At 51.5% G+C, this 17,198-nt stretch overlaps 2 protein-coding genes across 2 annotated transcripts in view; both read right to left on the bottom strand.

Annotated features, from left to right (window-relative positions):
• Positions 1 to 5,385, bottom strand: part of DNAH2 (dynein, axonemal, heavy chain 2) — a 252,966-nt gene extending 247,581 nt beyond the window's left edge. Inside the window, exons 1-3 of the mRNA XM_006899178.1 lie at positions 5,325 to 5,385; positions 2,166 to 2,352; positions 582 to 622 (exon numbers count right to left, since the gene is read on the bottom strand). Of these exons, the coding sequence (XP_006899240.1) occupies positions 582 to 622; positions 2,166 to 2,352; positions 5,325 to 5,385 (289 nt within the window). The remainder of the gene's footprint in view (positions 1 to 581; positions 623 to 2,165; positions 2,353 to 5,324) is intronic.
• A 7,974-nt stretch (positions 5,386 to 13,359) lies between these two features.
• Positions 13,360 to 17,198, bottom strand: EFNB3 (ephrin-B3). Its single transcript, XM_006899137.1, has 5 exons — positions 17,077 to 17,198; positions 14,674 to 14,966; positions 14,399 to 14,491; positions 14,192 to 14,296; positions 13,360 to 13,769 (listed from the first exon to the last, which is right to left on the bottom strand). Exons 1-5 carry the CDS (start codon positions 17,196 to 17,198, stop codon positions 13,360 to 13,362), a joined length of 1,023 nt encoding a protein of 340 aa, XP_006899199.1.

Below are 17,198 nucleotides of genomic sequence, written 5' to 3'. Positions count from 1 at the left end.
GTTGTGAGGAGAGACCGGTCCTTGGAGAGGGACATCATGCTTGGGAGGGTGGAGGGACAGCGCAGGAGAGGAATGCCCTCTATGAGGTGGATTGATTCAGTGACTGGGATAATTGGGATGGGAGTGTCGTAGACAGTGCGATTGGCACAGGACAGAGCGGAGTTTAGGGTCGCTATGAGTCGTAGGGGACTCGACGGCACACAACAACAACAACAACAACATGCCATGTAATACTCCCTGACCTGTTCTCTAACACTGCCCCACCCCACCCAAAGTCTCAGAATAGCACTCCACAATCAAATTTAATATTATTAGTATTTTTGCAATAATGCATGTGAATATTTATAATAAGTGGCATAAGTGGACTATAAATACCTCTATGTCAATTTAGGTTAGGTTTTACCACCAAATAAGTTTGGATGCCAAACTTCAAAAAAAGTTTATAGTTGATAGAGTATTATGATAAAGTATTATGAGCCTGAACTACTACTACTTTTTCTTTCCCCCAAATGGGAATTGAAAGGCACTTAAGGAAGTACTGGAACTTGCAAGCTGTTTGCTCTCCAACCTATATCCCTTACCAAGAAGTGTTTGAGGCCCCTCTAGCTTCAGCGGGTCAGGCCTCCGTCCCTCCCCAATTTCAGAGATTATTAGTTTCAGGCTGCCTTGGAGGCCCAAATCCTACCAGGGTTATAGGTCAGCTGGAGGGCACCATATCAAACAATAATAAGTCTGAGGTGCTTGGCATGTAGAGTCCAATGTGGTCGTTTTAAGGTTCCCCTCCCTTTCATCCCCAAGGATTTCTAAGACATACTTCACTGCCTCACTCTCTCCCTCCCACTTGCAGCTTCCAAAAACCAATCCCATTTTAAACTCCTTTCACCTAAATGTTTGAAAACTCAGGGGGAAAAATTAATATATGCATTTATTTTTAATTGTGGCAAGTATTAATGAAACAAAACATTCACCATTGCAACACTGTTCACATACACAACTTAACAAAATTATGTTCAAAATGTAAATGATCACCATAATCTGTTTCCAAAGGTCTCCATTGTGCTTAACAGAAATCTCAATGTCTTCTAAGAAATTGGCTCCCTTCAGAAGGAAAGTCATGGACATATTCAAAGTCCTGGGTCCTACACACCCTGGCTCTATCTCCATTCTCACACTTGCTCTTGTAGCATTTAGTATTAAAAAGAGGATTATATTTCCCTCCATCTTCATTGGCTGCTCACAGTAGAACCCCAGGCAAAAGAAGAGGTCGCCTGTGACTCAGGGTCATGTCCACCTTGACCTGTGTTCTAAGGGAAAAGCCCAGTGACAGGAAGTTTACCAAAAGCCTCCCAACCCTGCAGGTTCCCACTAACCCCCAGAAAAAGAATTCCTCAGATCAAAGCCACACACGAGGCAGCCGCCTTAAACTCTTTTTCTCCTTCCATATAAGATCTCAGGCTTCTTTCCTATCACCCTGAACGTGAACCTCCTTAGTCTACCAAGTCCTTGCCAAATGAGGGCGGAGATACAAGAGCCTTAAACAGATGGTAGGAAACATCCGATGGGTGAAGGATTCAAAGGGTAGCAAAGCAAGTGGAGTCTCCATGGTGATGGGCTTACAGGGAGAAAAACACTATTTGTTTTGCCACCCAGGGTGAAAACTGGAAAGGGAAAAGATCAGACCCTCTTCAGCGGGGCAGGAGCAACCAGAACACTTGAAATGAGGAGAAAATGGGCAAAAGGTTTGGCTGATAAACTCTGGATGCACTAGTGGGAAATTTTAAGACAGAACAAGAATGAGGAGGACTAGGAGGAAGACCTATGAAAGGGACCCTACACACACCCCAAAATTGCTGGTTCTCCAAGGCAAGGATCACTTAACTATTGCTTTTTGCTCAGGCCCAACAAAGCCTGAGCTCCTCTGTCCTGGTGGCCTAGTGGTTAAGAAGCTGTGCTGCAACACCAAAGGCACACAGTTCAAATCCACCATCTGCTCCGAAGGAAGGAAGAAGGATGAACCTTGGAAGCCTCTGAGTTGGTTCCTACTCAATGGCAAATAACAACCACCACTCTCAGCCCTCAGACCTCCATAAATAGAAACATCAGGTTTCCAGCTTCACTCAGCCTCCTCTTCTAAGCTCCTCCTCCCCCAGCAATACGCACCCAGCTCCTCTTTGGGAGGCTCGGGTTCAGGTTCCTGCTCCTGCTCCACAGACAAGGTTCCCTCCGCAGGGCCCACCGGGGTCGCCAGCTCCGCCTGAGCCTTCTGTCCTGTCCTGCTGCCGCCTCGGCTGCTCTGCCGGTTACTGACTCGCCGCTTCTTCTCTGCTTTGCTGGTCATGGCACAGGCAAAAACTGCAAAAACACTGGAAGTTGGGAATCTGTGCCAAGATCTCGCCCTCCACCCAACTCCCTGACACAGATGGTCTGTCAATTGCCTGCTATGACCCCTGATAGCATCATTTTATCTGAGAAGCACCATGCCCTGTTCCCTTAATCACAAGGTACCTGGGTCCCTCAGTGGCACACTCCCTAGGATACCATCCCCACTTCCTTCAGACCATTTGGCTAAAAAAGCAAATCAGTTCCTCAAGATATTAGGAAGGTCCCAGCTGGAAACAAAGGAAGATGCTTCAACGATTTAGATCCTCCCAGAAGAGCTGTGGGTGAACATTAACATTACTGGTAAGTATATTTGTTTTCTCCTGGACACAAAGCCTACTAATTGGTCCTAAAAGCCTTCTGAGGTCCCAACTCTTCTCACTATTTCTTAGTTGTTAGAATGCACGGAAAACCTCATAAGCAGTTCCTTACTTCACCTCTACCTTGCATGCGAACTTCCGAGTTGTAAAACGACCCAGTGGTAGATGGAGTTTGCTCCAGGACTTAAGAACCATAAATGACATAGCTGAGCCTCTACATCTCGTGGTTCCTAACCTCTACACTGTAATAGACAAAATGCTAGTCTACAGGCCTTTTATTGTAAGAACCACCTTCCCTCTGTAACTTGATTTGTGCCACTATTAGAACCTCTACTCGGAGTATTATTGCTTTTTAATTTTTGACTCATGTACTTTTAACTTGTTAGTTAAATTTGTGTCTTCTAGGCTGCAACACTTCCATGATACATCTTCAAGGATATGAACATGCACGGCTAAGCACAATTGATAACAGTGCATCTAAATTCCAAAATCAATCTCCATAATAGTCTATGTGTTTCCTACTGCCAAAGGGGCCCTTTAGAGTAGTGAGAGAAGATCTTCACCCTGAAACCCACAGCGTCCCTTTTCAGCAGGAAGTAGCTAAGAGAATACGCCATCCCCTTTTCCTTATGAATCAGGATGAAGTCTCTCTCAGGGAGGAGTGATAGGGAATGGCAAAGGACACACTGACAAAGGAGATTAATCAGAACTGGCTTTGACAAGCACTGTGGCAATTGGACAATTAAAACAGACATTGGGGGGAAAGAAGAACAAACTGGGGAGGAGGGTAGAGAAAACAGTGCAACAATGAATGAATGAAAACCCAAAATCTCTGTAAATGTTCATTAAAACTAATAAAATTTAATATTAACAAAACAAAAAATATATTAGGAAGGGAACAGAAGTGAAACATAGTGGCCCAAAAGACTCCCTATTAGCGAGGGGTCTGTTAATTGCCATCAAGTTAATACCAACTCATGGGGACCCTATGCATCATGGGCTAGAACTGTTGGATAGGGTTTTCATCTTAATGAAAGCAGATCATGCTATCATGAAAGAGGGCCAAACAGCCAAGCTTTACCTGAGCAGTCAAGTGCAAGGCAGTGGATTTGAACGCTCAGAAAATCGTGGGTTTTTTGGTTATCAGCCACCCACTATGCCACCAAAGTCCCTTTAATGAAGGTTTATGAGCCTCTTTTATCTCTGCCCTTATCAAGAGGTACAAGTTTGCTTGGCTGAAACACTGGAGGTTTGGAAATATTAGGGTCCCAGGTTTATGGTCCCAGGGCATACACGAATAGGAGCAGACTCCATGGTAAATGTTTGGTCTTTATTCTCTGCCCATGAGTCTGAGAATTTAAGATATTGAGAAGAACTATCAAACTGAGGTGTAGTTGCCTAGCCTGTCAAGTCTATGGGCGAGTGGGAAAGGCTTCAAAGCAGCCACTGAGTAAAGTTGCTGAGGTAACAAAAACAAATGTATTTCTTTTTTCTGTACCTGTTTCCTCCCCTGAGGAAAACGGAAAACCTGGTCCTTCTACTCACATTAAAATCTACAACCTCCGTGAACAAATAAACAAGATTTTCTATTTAACTCTGTAATTTTTAAACCCTGAAGGACAGGAGCCCTGTTTGAAGTGAACTGAAAAGTTCTCTTAGCATATTTATTGTTGACTGAGTAAACTTCCAATCAAGTGATCATTTGACTCTCAATGCCTTGAGACTGGTCCCAAAGCAGGAAGGACAAAATTCATTGACTATCAAATTCTGAATTGTGGCGAAGATAGAAGGAAATGGGGGAACATGGCGGAGGCGTAGAAAAGCCTCCCCAGGAAAGGAGGATGGTGGAAGCAGGGATCTGGCCTGTCTCTTGCTTCTCTCTGAGCTGGACATCCCCTCTTTCTTCAGCCAGTGCCCCCTTCTCCATTGCCACAGGCTGCCATGAGCACTGATCAGAGGCAGAGAATTTCTGGCTTGAGGGATCTGTACTTTGCTCCAAGGAAAGGCGTTTGAGTTAGGCCAAACACATCAATAAAACCAACTGAGATAATAAAATAAAATAAAACCAGTGAGATTTCCTCACCAGCCTGCAAGGAAGCATCAGCTTGCCCTTCCCTCACACCCACCCGAGCCTCAGGAAACCCCACTGCCCAGAGGAGGGGGCCAATCGGTTTCACCCAAGGTCCCAGGAGGGGCTGTTAATCAGGAAACACCACGGAGTGGCCCTGCCCTCCTCTCAAAGATCCAGGGGACAAATTTCCACCCACAACAGCTTCACCCTACAATGCCTCCTCTTCTTCATCACGCCCCTCCTCTTTTGCCCTACAACTCTCTGCCCTCATGATAGCTTCTCCCCAGCCCACCCCGCACAACTGCCCCTTCTACTCCCCTCCCTCACAACTGTCCCCTCCTCCCTCTTCCACAACTAATACCCCCTGACCCCCACTTCCACAAGTGCCCCCTCCTCCCTCTTCCACAACATCCCACAGAACTTTACTCCTAAAGTGTCCCCTCTTCCCTCTCCCATAACACACCGCTGACTCCCACTCCCGCAACTGTCCTCTTTTCCCTCTCCCACTGCTATCCCCCTTCCTTCTCTCACAACTAACATCTCGCTGCCCCTACTCCCACAACTGTCCATCAGCACCCGCGCACTGCTGGCCTTCACCTGCAGCTCCCCAGTCATCTCAGCTCCCCTTTCCTCTGCCCTCACACACCTCAGAGCGCCCGCCGACCCTCTCCCTAAGCCAGAGGATGAGCCACTCCAACCACTATGTTGCCCGCGTGGCCCTGTGGGGTAGCGCCTGCACGCGTCGCCAAAGCAACCCTGGGCGGAGCCTAGGGGGGAGGGGACGGCCCGGGCGCGAGCTCCCCGTGCCGCCTTCGGGGCGCAGGCGCCCGGAAGTCCTGCTTTCTGGCCCTACTCCACGCCTTCACCCAGCTGGGTCAGAGGGCAAGAGGGGAGTCCAGGGCAAGCGGAAGCAGGTTAGAGACTGTGGGGGTCCTGTCTCAGAACCGGGCTGGAGACAGTGAGCTCCCCTTGAACTCAGTGCTGAAAAGGCAGGGGAACCCCAGAGCCCGACCCCTGGCCAGGGTACAGCGGGGTCCGTGCCTAACGAGGCCGGCAGAGGGCGCCCAGCACTCCGCCTGCACGGCTCATTGCGATTTCGAGGCGCTCCAGGATTTCGAGGCAGCCAGGGCTGCAGCTGGGGCAGGGGGAAAACCGGGGCTGGAGCACCCCTGCCCTCCCGCTTGCTCCCCCTCTTCAGTTCGGACGGGGGTCTAGGCTTGCCGGTCGCGGGGCTGGGAAAGAGAGGGAAAAACAGAACTGGAGTTTGTGGAATTTGAGGATTGGCTTTAAAGAGCGTTGCTCATTTTGGGGGGACAGGGGAAGGGGGTGGACAGAAGACAGACACTCCCTGGGGAAGATGACCGGGCCGGAGAGAGGCTCCACTCTGTATAGAAACAAAGACTGCGTGCTGGAAGAGCGAGGGTAGAGGGATAGGAGAGGAGGGGCAGACCTCCAGGGGTGCTAGGGGGCGCCCCTGGCCGGGCCTGCCAGATGAGGCGCCCCAGAAGAGGGCGAAGCTATGGGGAGGCCTGCGAAATTACAGAGAGCCAGGGGGATGGGGAGGCGCCCTCCCTGCTTCCATCAATAGTGCCTAATTAAGACAAAGCCAGCAGTGAGCCAACTGATTACATTTCCATGAGGAGCTAAACTGATGACATTTTCTTTGCTGAATGGGAGGGAAGATGCTGGCATCTTAGCTCCCCCAATTTTTCGGTCGGTGTTTACACCTGGCAGGTCTCTTTATGCCGGTCTGGCCTGGGGAGGAATGGCAGGCAGTCCGTCCACTCTTGAGCTGTGGCTGAATTGATCCACGCCCTGGCCTCACCGTCCCGCCTCCCCCACAGGTGTTTCCAGACCTGGAGGCATCCTCCCTGTGTCCCGAACGCCCCATTATCATTAAGGTGGGTTTCAGGGCTCTTAACGTGTGGTCTGCTGTCTAACCGAACGCCCCTGTGAAGGACAAGAATGGAAGGCAGTCTTAACTCTGTCCAAAGCCAGCTGCATGGCTCGTTGGGCTAATATGGGACGTGTGGGTGACCCTCTAACCAGATAAACGGGGCACCAAGAAGTGATGCTCAGACCCCAGGGGAAAGCCCCAAAGAAGTGGAATTTGTGGCTAAGCTTAGGGCAGAGAGCCTTGTGGGCAGGGCTCAAGTAAAGAAAGGTTAATAGATCCTTATCCTTTTTTTATTTTGTTTTACTACACACCCCTCAACCATACACACTGCACCCTTCGCTGTGCCTGGGGATCCCAGCCCCCTACATTATGCTAAATAGGTAATCAGACTTCTCGCTTGCTAATTACTGCTCAATCCGATTAAATGCTGCTGAAGCTCATCAACAGAGGTGGGGGGAATAAGCATAAGGGGGGCAACCACAGCTGTGTTGGGGATCTTGTCCCCAGGGACTCAAATGGACAGCTGAGAAACGGCCAGGGCAGCAAGACTCAGCATCTCACAGAGAGAAGAGTGGGATCTCAAGACCCTTAGCCTTACTGGATCCTCTTTTCAGAACCTTCTTTACCCTCAGAACCCAGGCATCTGGCCATTCCCACAGCTCCACACACACCCCTGTCCTGGATTTAATAAGTTCTCTTTTCTGTCAATATTTGATTTCTCAGAGCCATCTCCACGGAGAGGAGAGTGGGGGGTCTTTCCCTTGCTCCTCACCCCCTACTTTGGCCCTCCTTTGCCCACCCCCCAGTTTCTATTGTGCCCTCAACCTTCTCTGAACTTGCTGACTTAATGAAATGATATTAAAGTCTTAAGCAACTCCAAAAGAATGGTTGTTATGGTGAAGAGAGTGGGCAGGACGCCTGGGTCCCTGAGGGGAGCAGGGGCTAAGGAGGGGGAGAGTGAGTTAGAGGTCTAGAGGCCCTAGTCCCCAACAGGGAGCATAACTTTTGGGGTAAGCTGTGACTAGCAGAACTCTTGGGGTGACAAGGAGCAGGGAGTGAAGCCTGGGGGGCTAGAAGATGAAAAAGAAGATTATTTAGGGGATCCATGGTCTGCCGTCTGAAGCATCCGTCAGGGGACTGAGAGGCTAGCCAGGGAGGGGGGCTGTCCTCTGTGCCAGCAGCCTTCCTGCTGCCTATGCACTGGGCTGGTCCCATGAGAATCAGGGCAGATTCTTCTTCAGCCCTGACTCATCATTCTTCCCCCTTATCCTCCAGCAGACCCCCACAGGTGATTTGTAGCTGATACCCCCACAATAGTAGGGGCCAAGTGAGAGTCATTCTATGGCACGAAGACCTGAGAGCTTCCAGGAGGGGCAAGAACAGAGGCCAAGTGGTGGGAGGCCAAGGACCCCCACCCATCTTCACCTCACTCCACTGGGGACCCTGGCCCAGCCCCAGTCCCCTTGGGGTGGTGGGAATGCAAGGACATTTGGCTGGGGCTGACTGATGAAGGAGGAGGCAGGCACTGGGCACTGAGGCTGCTGTTTGCTGAGCACACAGATTCCTCCCCACTCACCAGCTGCCGCCCCCTAAGGCTTCTCTATCCTGCCCCCCCCCACCTCTATCAGCCACTTTATGGGGAGTTGACACCTGGGTTTCCAATACTAATGAAGGAGAGAGAACCAGGAAATCAAATCCTTCAATTCTCTGTACAATGAGAGGGGGATACTCCTAGTCCCCTCAGAACTCCCTTGGACTCCTCCTCTGCAATCTTTCAAGAATCTATTACTACCCAATTTTCATTTCCACTTATTCAGCATCCTTTATCCTATCCCTCCCCGAATCCCTGAGCCCATCCCAGCTAGTATCCAGCCTCCAAACTGCCCTGCAACACTTCTCCCAGTCTGCCTGTAGATCTTGAAGCTCTCTTCAGAGAAAGTGGCATCCCCCACATTTATGGTTTCCCACATTACCTCTTTGGAAGCTCCCGTTTTTATTCCAACTGAAATTCTAGTTGTTTGTTGTTGTTATTAAGTGCCATCAAGTCGCAGGCCTAGCGACTCTATGAAGGAGAGTCCTCAACGCTTGGGTTTATCTCCACTTGTTTGTTGTTGTTATATGCCGTTGAGTTGAGTCGTTTGCGACTCATAGTGACCCTATGTACAACAGCCCCAAACCCTGCTCTATCTTGTGCCAATCGCACTGCCTCTGACACACCCATCCCGATTACCCCAGTCACGGAATCAATCCATCTCATAGAGGGCCTTCCCCTCTTGCGCCCATCCCTCCACCCTCCCAAGCATGATGTCCCTCTCTAAGGACCTGTCCCTCCTTGCAACATACCCAAAGTATGTCAGACAAAGCCCCAGAATCCTTGCCTCCAAGGAGTTGCTTGGTTTAACCCTCTCCAGGATGAATCTGTTTGTTTTCTTGGCAGTCCATGGTACATTCAATACTCTTCTCCAGCACCACAGCTCAAAGGCATCAATTCTCCTTCTGTCCTCCCTAGTCATTGTCCAACTCTCTGATGCATAACAGGTGATTGCAAAGACCATGGCCTGTATCAGGTGCACCTTAGTCTCCAGAGAGACACTGTAGCTCTTGAGTACTTTAGAGAGGTCCCCAACAGCAGACTTTCCCATCGCAATATGTTTTTTTCCTAATAACTAATTCTAGTTATACCTCTACCAGAAATTCCCACTGCAGTCCTTTACTCCATTGCCCTTTCTTCAAAACTTCCAACACATTACCACCACCTCCCTTGATATATCTAATTTCTATCCCTCAGGGGCTTCTGAAGTCTGAACTTCCACCATAGCAGTCCCCTGATTGCCTCAGCCCTCTTAGATCCTTAACTGCTGTTCAGCCAGTGGCTGTGCCAAAGCCCCCAGAGAACTTGCAGCATCACCTTTGCCCTCCAGAGCTTAATATTTGGTTAAAGACACATAAAAATTGGTGGGAGTATAAAGATGGAGTCATATCACCTGTCTTCCTAAATGGAGATTCCAGATCTTTCTGCAAGCTGAAGTTGAGGAAGGGCATGACACGACTGAAACATACGTGTGATTGTGAAGTTCATCTTGCTGCTCGCAAACACTTCACCCTGTTGCCTTTGCACTTGCTGTTCCCACCATCTGGCATACCCTTCTCCACACTACGAGTTATATACCTTCTCATCCTTCAGAGTCCTGTTCAAATATCATCTCTTCAGAGAGACCTTTCTGTCCTAAAGCATCATCCATCCTCTCCTATTTTGTTCTTTTCCCTTCATTATGACCTGACATGTTATGTTGTTCCCCACTAAAATGTGGTCTTCACGAGAGTGGGGACTTTGCCTGACTTACCATATGTCCCAAATGCCTGAAACAATACTTGGCACAAAGTAAACATTTAGTGTGATGTTGAGTGAGTGAATGAATGAATGTGTGAATGAACAAATGAATGCCGTCTTGCCCTTCGCTAAGTTTGATCGTAGTTGCTATCCTGAGAGTGAAGCAGGCAGCGTGTGTTGTTCTGTGTGGGAATCGCTGGTCAACAAATCCATGCACTTGAGAAGAGCTGGAGGTTTCGTGTTCGCGTTGGGGGTTGGTGGGCATTCAGAGAGGCCTGTGCTCCCAGGGGGTGTGTCCCTGCGCTGCAGCCAGTGTGTGCCACTCACCTCCCCAGCTGTGCATCTGTCCCCAGGTGTCTTCCTGTCTCTCAGCATGTTATAATGTCTTGGCATTTTGTCACAGAGAGCATTTATCCCCAATCCTTTTCCTTCTTGTCTCCCCACCTGTACCTCTAGATGTTTGTGTGGGGGGGGGAGTCTCCTCCAGCTCCCTTGCCCCTCCACACACAGCCTTGCCCTAGTCTTGGACCCCTCCCTTTCTCGGTGGGCCCTGTTGCTGGGCTCTGAGTTGCCATAGTGACGGTTGCCAAGTCCCTGAGGCTGATAGCCAGCCATGGGGCTGTCGGCTCCATCCATGCGGGAGGCTGAGGGGGCTTCCCATTGTGTGGAGAAGGGGATGTTGCCATGTCAACAAACCCCCACTAAGGGGCAGGGACCAGCACTTCCAGCCCCCTCAAGCCTCCTCACCTTGGGAAGCTCCGGTATGGCTCAGAAGGCAGGAGTAAATTCCAGGAGAGAAGACAGCTTAGTACCTGCTTCCCAGTTTTCAACCCCTCTCCTGCAATACCTGCACCTCCAAGGGCCCTGGCATCTTGCTTAGGCTGTGGGGGGGAGGGGTCCCAATGGACAGAGGAGGAGAAAGGGGGAACCCTTGACCCCTAGGCAGATGGGAGACAGCGGGAGAGGACCTATAGTCAAGGAAGGGGTGGGCAGGGCAGAGGTTGTGACCCCTGCTGACTCGCTCCAGTGATGCGCCTGACGGCTGCTTTTGTGAATGTAAAATGGGGCGGAGTAGGGGTTGGAAAACCTGGGCTTTTTAGGAGAGATGAGTAAGTTAGGGGTCCACGGGAAACAGGTGCATGGGGAACTTCATGACTGGGTCCCGCAATCGCTCCCACTCTGATTCTGGTCACTCAACATCCCTTGTCCCACTTAAAGTCTTAACAGCAAAACTTCCTAAGCCAGGGGTGTCCTAGATAGGTGGGTTAGGGAACACACGCTTCTTGCTTCTGTCTTGTCTTAGGCACTTTGATTTTGCAAGAGAATCTCCGACTTTTCTCAAGCTGACCACTTCGTAGCCATTTATTTGTGTGTATGGGCAGTTCCCATTCCTGTGTGTGCGTCTTCCTCTGTCCCAGGTGACTGTCTATGGGAGTATCTACCTCCTCCAGGCTCTTTGAAGAGCACTCCTCATGCTCTGTCCACCTCACCAATCCAAACCAACTCTCTCCCCACCCAGTCCTCTTGGTTTCACTGATCCAACCAACCCTCAGTTTGAAAGCCAGTTCCTTCCCAATTCATATCCAGTCGTCTCCACAACTTTTGAAGTTTTTTATTCTTTTTTTGTTTTGTTTTTGTTGTTCAAATTTCCCTTTTACAGTAAAACTATTGAGGTGACGGCCAAACCCTGCCATCTCCCCCATGACAATATCAACTTCCTGTTCCCTGGAAGAAGGGTTTCAAAAAATCAGGAAGGAACTGAGAACTACACCAACAGAGGTGACGTGGCCTCTGGTGGGCAAAGCAACCATTTTGGCTGGTGATTGAAGTGGCCAACTTGGTGCCCAAGGGCAGCTCTTACCTAATGAAATTGAGCTGGGAGGGAATTGAGGCACACCCAAATGTGCACTAGAGGGCAGGAGGAGGTATAAGCTGGTCGCCATGGAAACATGTACCACTGTCAGCTAGACCAGTCAGTAGGCCACCATTTTGGTCACTAAGAAGGGATCTGCGTTGAGTTTGGAGTAGGGAATGGAGAATGCAATGAACACGATAGCCATCTGGGTTACTGGGGAAGAACACTGGGTTCTTGGGGTAGTTCTGTTGATTAACAGAGATTATACTGGGATGTGGGAAGGGAAGACATACAAGACAAATCGGGCCTGCCACAGTATATGGCGGTCATCTTAGCTGTCCTAAAAGCAGCACAGAGCACAAGGGAAGGGAGATCTTGGGAAGAGCCACTGAAGACGAGGAGTCTTACTCGGTCCACCCCTATCGTCTTACAGCCAGTAAGTCCCAGCTTCCTCCTGAAACAGTAAGTTCCTCCTGTCCCCTTCTCCAGAGGATGAACCATCCACCTCACACCCACCCACCCACCCAGACTAAGCCACTTTGAGTTCCAGCCAGATCACTTCCTATTTCAGAAGTGCTACTTCCTGTCCTGGATGAAGGCACTTCCAGTTCTTGCTGCACTGCTGCTGCCACTTCCCAGGCCATTTCTGTCCCAGCCTGGTCACTTCTTGTCTCGATCAAGTCACTTCTTGTCCCAAATGGAGCAATCAGCATCAGACCAAGTCCATACGCGTCCTGACCAGTTCATATCTTGTCATTGGCCACTCCTGGACAAAATGGGACACTTCTTCTCATGGTAGCCATTGTGACCCAACCACCCCAAATGGATGAATCGAGTATGTAGAGGCTTGGGGCAGGACAGAAAAAGAGGCCCTGCTGCCTACGCCCTGCAGTGGGACAGAGCCAGAACCCTCCCTGTAAGGCCCCTCATTTTGGGGGGACTGAGGGTAGGTGGTTGGTAAGAGAGGTCAGAAGAGGGGCCAAGAGCCAAGAGGAGACATGCCTTGATGTCCCCACCCAGGAAATGGAAGGGGCACAGGGTAAGAAGCCAAGAGGGTAAAGGAGATGTGGGGAAGAGGAACAGACCTAGAGACAGAAGAAAGAGTCAGAGATAGAGAGAGGGAGAAAAGAAGAGAAAAACAGTGAGAAGCAGAAGGGGATGCCAACCAACAGACAGTCGTTCCTGTCCCAGCCCTCCATGGTGAGGGTGGACAGGACACCTGGATCACGGTCAGGACAGGCCCAGCCTCTGCTCCCAGTCTCCCCAAGGGGACAAAGACCCAGGAACACAGAGACAGGAAGGGGCACGCATGGCCGAGTAAGAGCAGGCAGTGGTTCAGTGGGAATCTTAAGGAATCCTACAAGTGGAGAACAGGGGAACAGCCAGGAGGGACAGTGGGAGTGGCGGGGCAGAGGGGGCCAAGGATATGCTAGAGGCAGGCAGCCCTCAAACCACAAATTAAATTGGAGGGAGCACCCCACAAAGGGCTGGATCCAGGAAAAGCCCTCATACCTTGTAGTAGATGTTTGGAGGGCTCTGGGGGGGGCCATCCTGCACGATGTACACAGGATGCCCATAGTCACCACTCACCTTCTCATAGTGGGGACAGAAGGGGGGATCTGCAGCCCCACCACCTCGCAAAGCTATCCCTAGCTCCCCAGGCTCAGCCTCTCGAGGGCCCATCCCTCCCCCACCACCCAGACCCAGAGGTCCCCCCCTCCCAAAGGAGCCAGGACCAGGGTGGCGACTCTCCGAAGGCTTGGCCCGCCGTCTCCGCCAACACATGGCACCCCCAGCCCCTGCCACGCCCAGCAAGAGCAGCGCCAGCCCTCCCGCTGCCCCTGCTACTGCAGGCATGCTGGGAGGGGGCAGGGGGCCTTCAGCACCCCGGGAGGTTGCATTGCTGGTGGGGTCACCTGGCAGGGAAGGAGTGAAGGAGGAAAGAGGGGGTGGGGCTAAAGGAGCTACCTGGGCATTTGGACACCCAACCCTGGGGCGTTCCCTACAGGTTTCCATACAAAAGCCCAGGCCCTTTGGGGACCCCAGCCTCCTAGCCCTCCAAACCCCACTTAGAATCCAGGTGTCCAGCCCTCCAGCTCCCTGCCCCCCAGTCCTCCCACTTCTCTGACAGCGCTGATTGAAGCACTGACTTAGCTAATTAGATCTAATTGAGACTTTTCCTCATTTGGCTCCCATTCCCTCCCACCTTTCCATCCACTCTTCTTCTCTTTCCTATATCACCACCCCCAAGACTAAAAAGAGGGAAGGGAGAAGGTGAAAGCTGGGCAGTTGGGGTCGGAGAAGGGAGGAGGCTGGGAAACGAGGGGCCTGGACCTACCTGACGTGTTCTCCTTCCCAGGTTCTAGGCTGTGGGCTGACCCTCCATCTCTCTCCACAGGCATTTCAGACACAGGTTTTCTAGGTGCAGCTCCGCCTCGGGGACCTAGTGAAGACCCAAGAGAGAGGTTGACATAGCTGCCCCTAACCATGATGGTATCGCACAAACCGCCTTCAACTTCTGGAGATGTTCCCCTGCCTCACTCACTCTGTCCCACTCGGAGAAGCACCTTCATGCCTCTCGTTAGGCACACGCCTCCCTGCAAGCTCTCCAGGCCTTCCCGGGTCCCATCTGACGTGGCTGGGAGGAAGACGGAGGGGGCAGTGTGTCAGCAGTCCCGAGTCCACCCTTGTTCTGACCCCCTGCCCTGGTCAGACCACCACCTAAAAGCACAGGTCTCCCTCCCACTGGGCCTCGGTGGTCCTGTTCCTCACAAGGCCACCATCCCAGCGCCCCACCCCACTCTCCCTGCCCCCTAGTACCAATTATGTAGTAATCATGGTGTGAGCGGAACTCATGGCCCCAGAGATTTGGGCTGTACTCCTGGAACTTGATGGTGAAGCGGAGGTCCAGGTCTGGCCGATCACAAGTGAGGAGGAGGTTCGGGGAAGGAGGTGCCTCACAGCGGCGGCCCTGGGCACCCCCTACCAGGTACAGTTTGTAGAACTCATAACTAGGAGAGGAATGAGGGCCAGGTGGCCGGGCCCGGGGGCAAAGCAGGTCTAGCCGGTCTCCAATCTGAGGGTATAGCACATAACCACCCTCTGCCTGGAACCTACAGGAAGGAGAGCAAGGTGGACAGGGCACAGGAGGGATCAGAGACCTGGCTTCTCTGCTTTCCCTCCCATATCCCGTTGAGATGGATTCTCAGCTCCTCACTGCCTGCCTTTGTCTGAATGGAAAATCTGTTCTTCCAGAGCTGGCACCAAGGACTCCAGAGCGCACATCAGAAACAGCAGGAAGCCAGGCTCACAGGTCTCCTGCCCCTCAGTGTGCCCAAATGCACTCTTCAGCCCGTCCTCACCACATGCACACTGCCATCTCTCACTCCATCACCAGCCCTGTTGCCATGACAACAGGATGCCAGTTACCAAGGAGCTGGCCTCTCTGGAACTGGAACCACACAGCCCACCCCTCCCAGGTGATTTCACTGTTCCATGGCAGTCAACCATGGGGGCAGAGCCCCCTCCTCCAGACCACCGCTGAATTTCAGGGGATTCAGGGCAAAGGGGCAGGGGAGAAGGTGTTGAGGGGGGATCTAGGAAAGTGGCTGAAGTTAGCCAGGCAATGTGACAAGCTTGGAAATGGCCCTAAATGAGGCTACTGGGAATCAAGATTTGGGCAACAGTTGCCTAGGTTCTCCCTCTGCTCAGCCCTCTTTACACTGGGCTAAGTCTAGCTTTGCAGTTGAAGGTTCTGACTTTTCAGACCACAACAAACACAAGCCCACATCTCATTCAGCCCCACTTCACAGTCCTAATCATCACTGGCCCCTGTAGCCACTCCCTAAGCAGTGACAGCCCAGATAGTCCCACAGCTGGATCCTAGGAGATTGTTGCTTTTTATCTCCCCAGACTCCTAAATGATCCACTCCCTTCCACCAACACTCGAAAAGCCCCCCAAAATGCCCTACCTCCCATTTTGCTACCCTGTAAGAACAAAAGCTATATCCTCAAGCTATACCTGACCATCCAACTGCAGCTGGGCATTGGAGAGTGGGAGGCTGAGCACAGAAAAGACATGACAGAAAAGACACTCCAATTGCTCTGGGAGGAAGGAATGCCAGGACAAGGACATGTGAGGGCTACAAAGCCAAGAGGAAGAGCAATCACACCAGCTCTCTATGAACAGTATATGGCATGTTCTTACTTCTAACCTCTGTAAAGGCATGAGGATGAAGACACAGGTGCAGAAAAGTTAAGTGACATACCCAAAGCCACACAGGAGAAAGCAGCATACAGCAAGGATTAGAATCTGGGATCTGATGAGCTCCAAAGCCCATCCTATTCCCAAACCTCCCAGGGTAGTACAAAGTTTTCAAAAAACAAAACTCTCGCTGGCGGGGAATGGGATCTATATGGAGGAAAGGGACCCTGATGACCTCTCTAAAAGTGCTGTCCCATCCTGTGTGGCTGGAAGTTTCATCTGACCCCTGGCTTCTTTTCAGAGCAAAGCAAGCATGCCATGGAACAGAGGGCTGGAAAAGCTCACAGCAAAGATAGGGGGGAGGGAGACAGGGTTCTCCAACTCCAGATGTAAAAGGCTTTCATGGGGTGGGGTGGGGGTGTTCAAGCTTTCTTCCATAAAGAAGTCCTCAAGCCAGGGAGGCAGGAATAGAAGAATATTTTCTGTTTCTAAATTGTCCAACCCAGGGTTCTCTGACCCCTTTGGCTGTGGGCAAGAGTTAAGTGACTGACTGCATGGTCAGTCAAGAAAGCTTGAAGCCCCCAAAGTGAGCCCCTTCCCTCCATCTCCCAGCATGGAGTCCTTCCGCAGGGAGGCACCCTGCCTTTCCCTCCGCACCTCAGCAGCACCTACTCAAGGGCTCTCTCCTGAGAGCTGACATTAACCAGGCTCCCTCCAAGCCCAGCCCCCATACAAATCTCCCACAGGTCCAAATAACCACTCCACACCCCTCCTTGCTACCCTTGAACTTTATCTTTACCCCTTTGGGGTCTTTCAAACTCCTGACACCTCGATAGCACCACCCACGTGTGTGGGACCCAGGGGTCTGACCACCAGTCCCAAGACCACCTCTGCTTCCTCATCATCTCCCATCAGGGAGCCAGCACTCCCCCTACAGCCTCCTCCCAGCCCCGTCTCTAGCCCTCAAAGCAAAGCCCCCCAGACTTCCCTGGGGTGTAGGGTCTCCCCAGGCCGCTCACCTCTTATTCGCGGAGTTCCAGTACACAGGCTCCAGGCTGAGCCCCGACACCAGCTCCAAAACACCCAGCAGTAGCAGGGCCCCGATTCGAACGCCCCCCAGCCCAGCATGGGGGGCCCCCAT

This window comes from Elephantulus edwardii, unplaced genomic scaffold (assembly GCF_000299155.1).
Source record: "Elephantulus edwardii isolate Elephantulus edwardi_28Jun2011 unplaced genomic scaffold, EleEdw1.0 scaffold00246, whole genome shotgun sequence".
In the NCBI taxonomy this organism is placed as follows: Eukaryota; Metazoa; Chordata; class Mammalia; order Macroscelidea; family Macroscelididae; genus Elephantulus; species Elephantulus edwardii.
The sequence above is the reverse complement of the archived record's forward strand: the minus strand, read 5'-3'. Positions and strand labels throughout refer to the sequence as shown.

Excerpts from the sequence above, each read along its gene's own strand:
- EFNB3 (XM_006899137.1), bottom strand. The coding sequence starts at position 17,198 with ATGGGGGCCCCCCATGCTGGGCTGGGGGGCGTTCGAATCGGGGCCCTG. Across the intron at positions 14,297-14,398 it reads GCTTCTCCGAGTGGGACAGA|GTCCCCGAGGCGGAGCTGCA; the intron begins GTGAGTGAGGCA and ends GGTCTTCACTAG. Across the intron at positions 13,770-14,191 it reads TGGGAAGGAGAACACGTCAG|GTGACCCCACCAGCAATGCA; the intron begins GTAGGTCCAGGC and ends CTTCCCTGCCAG.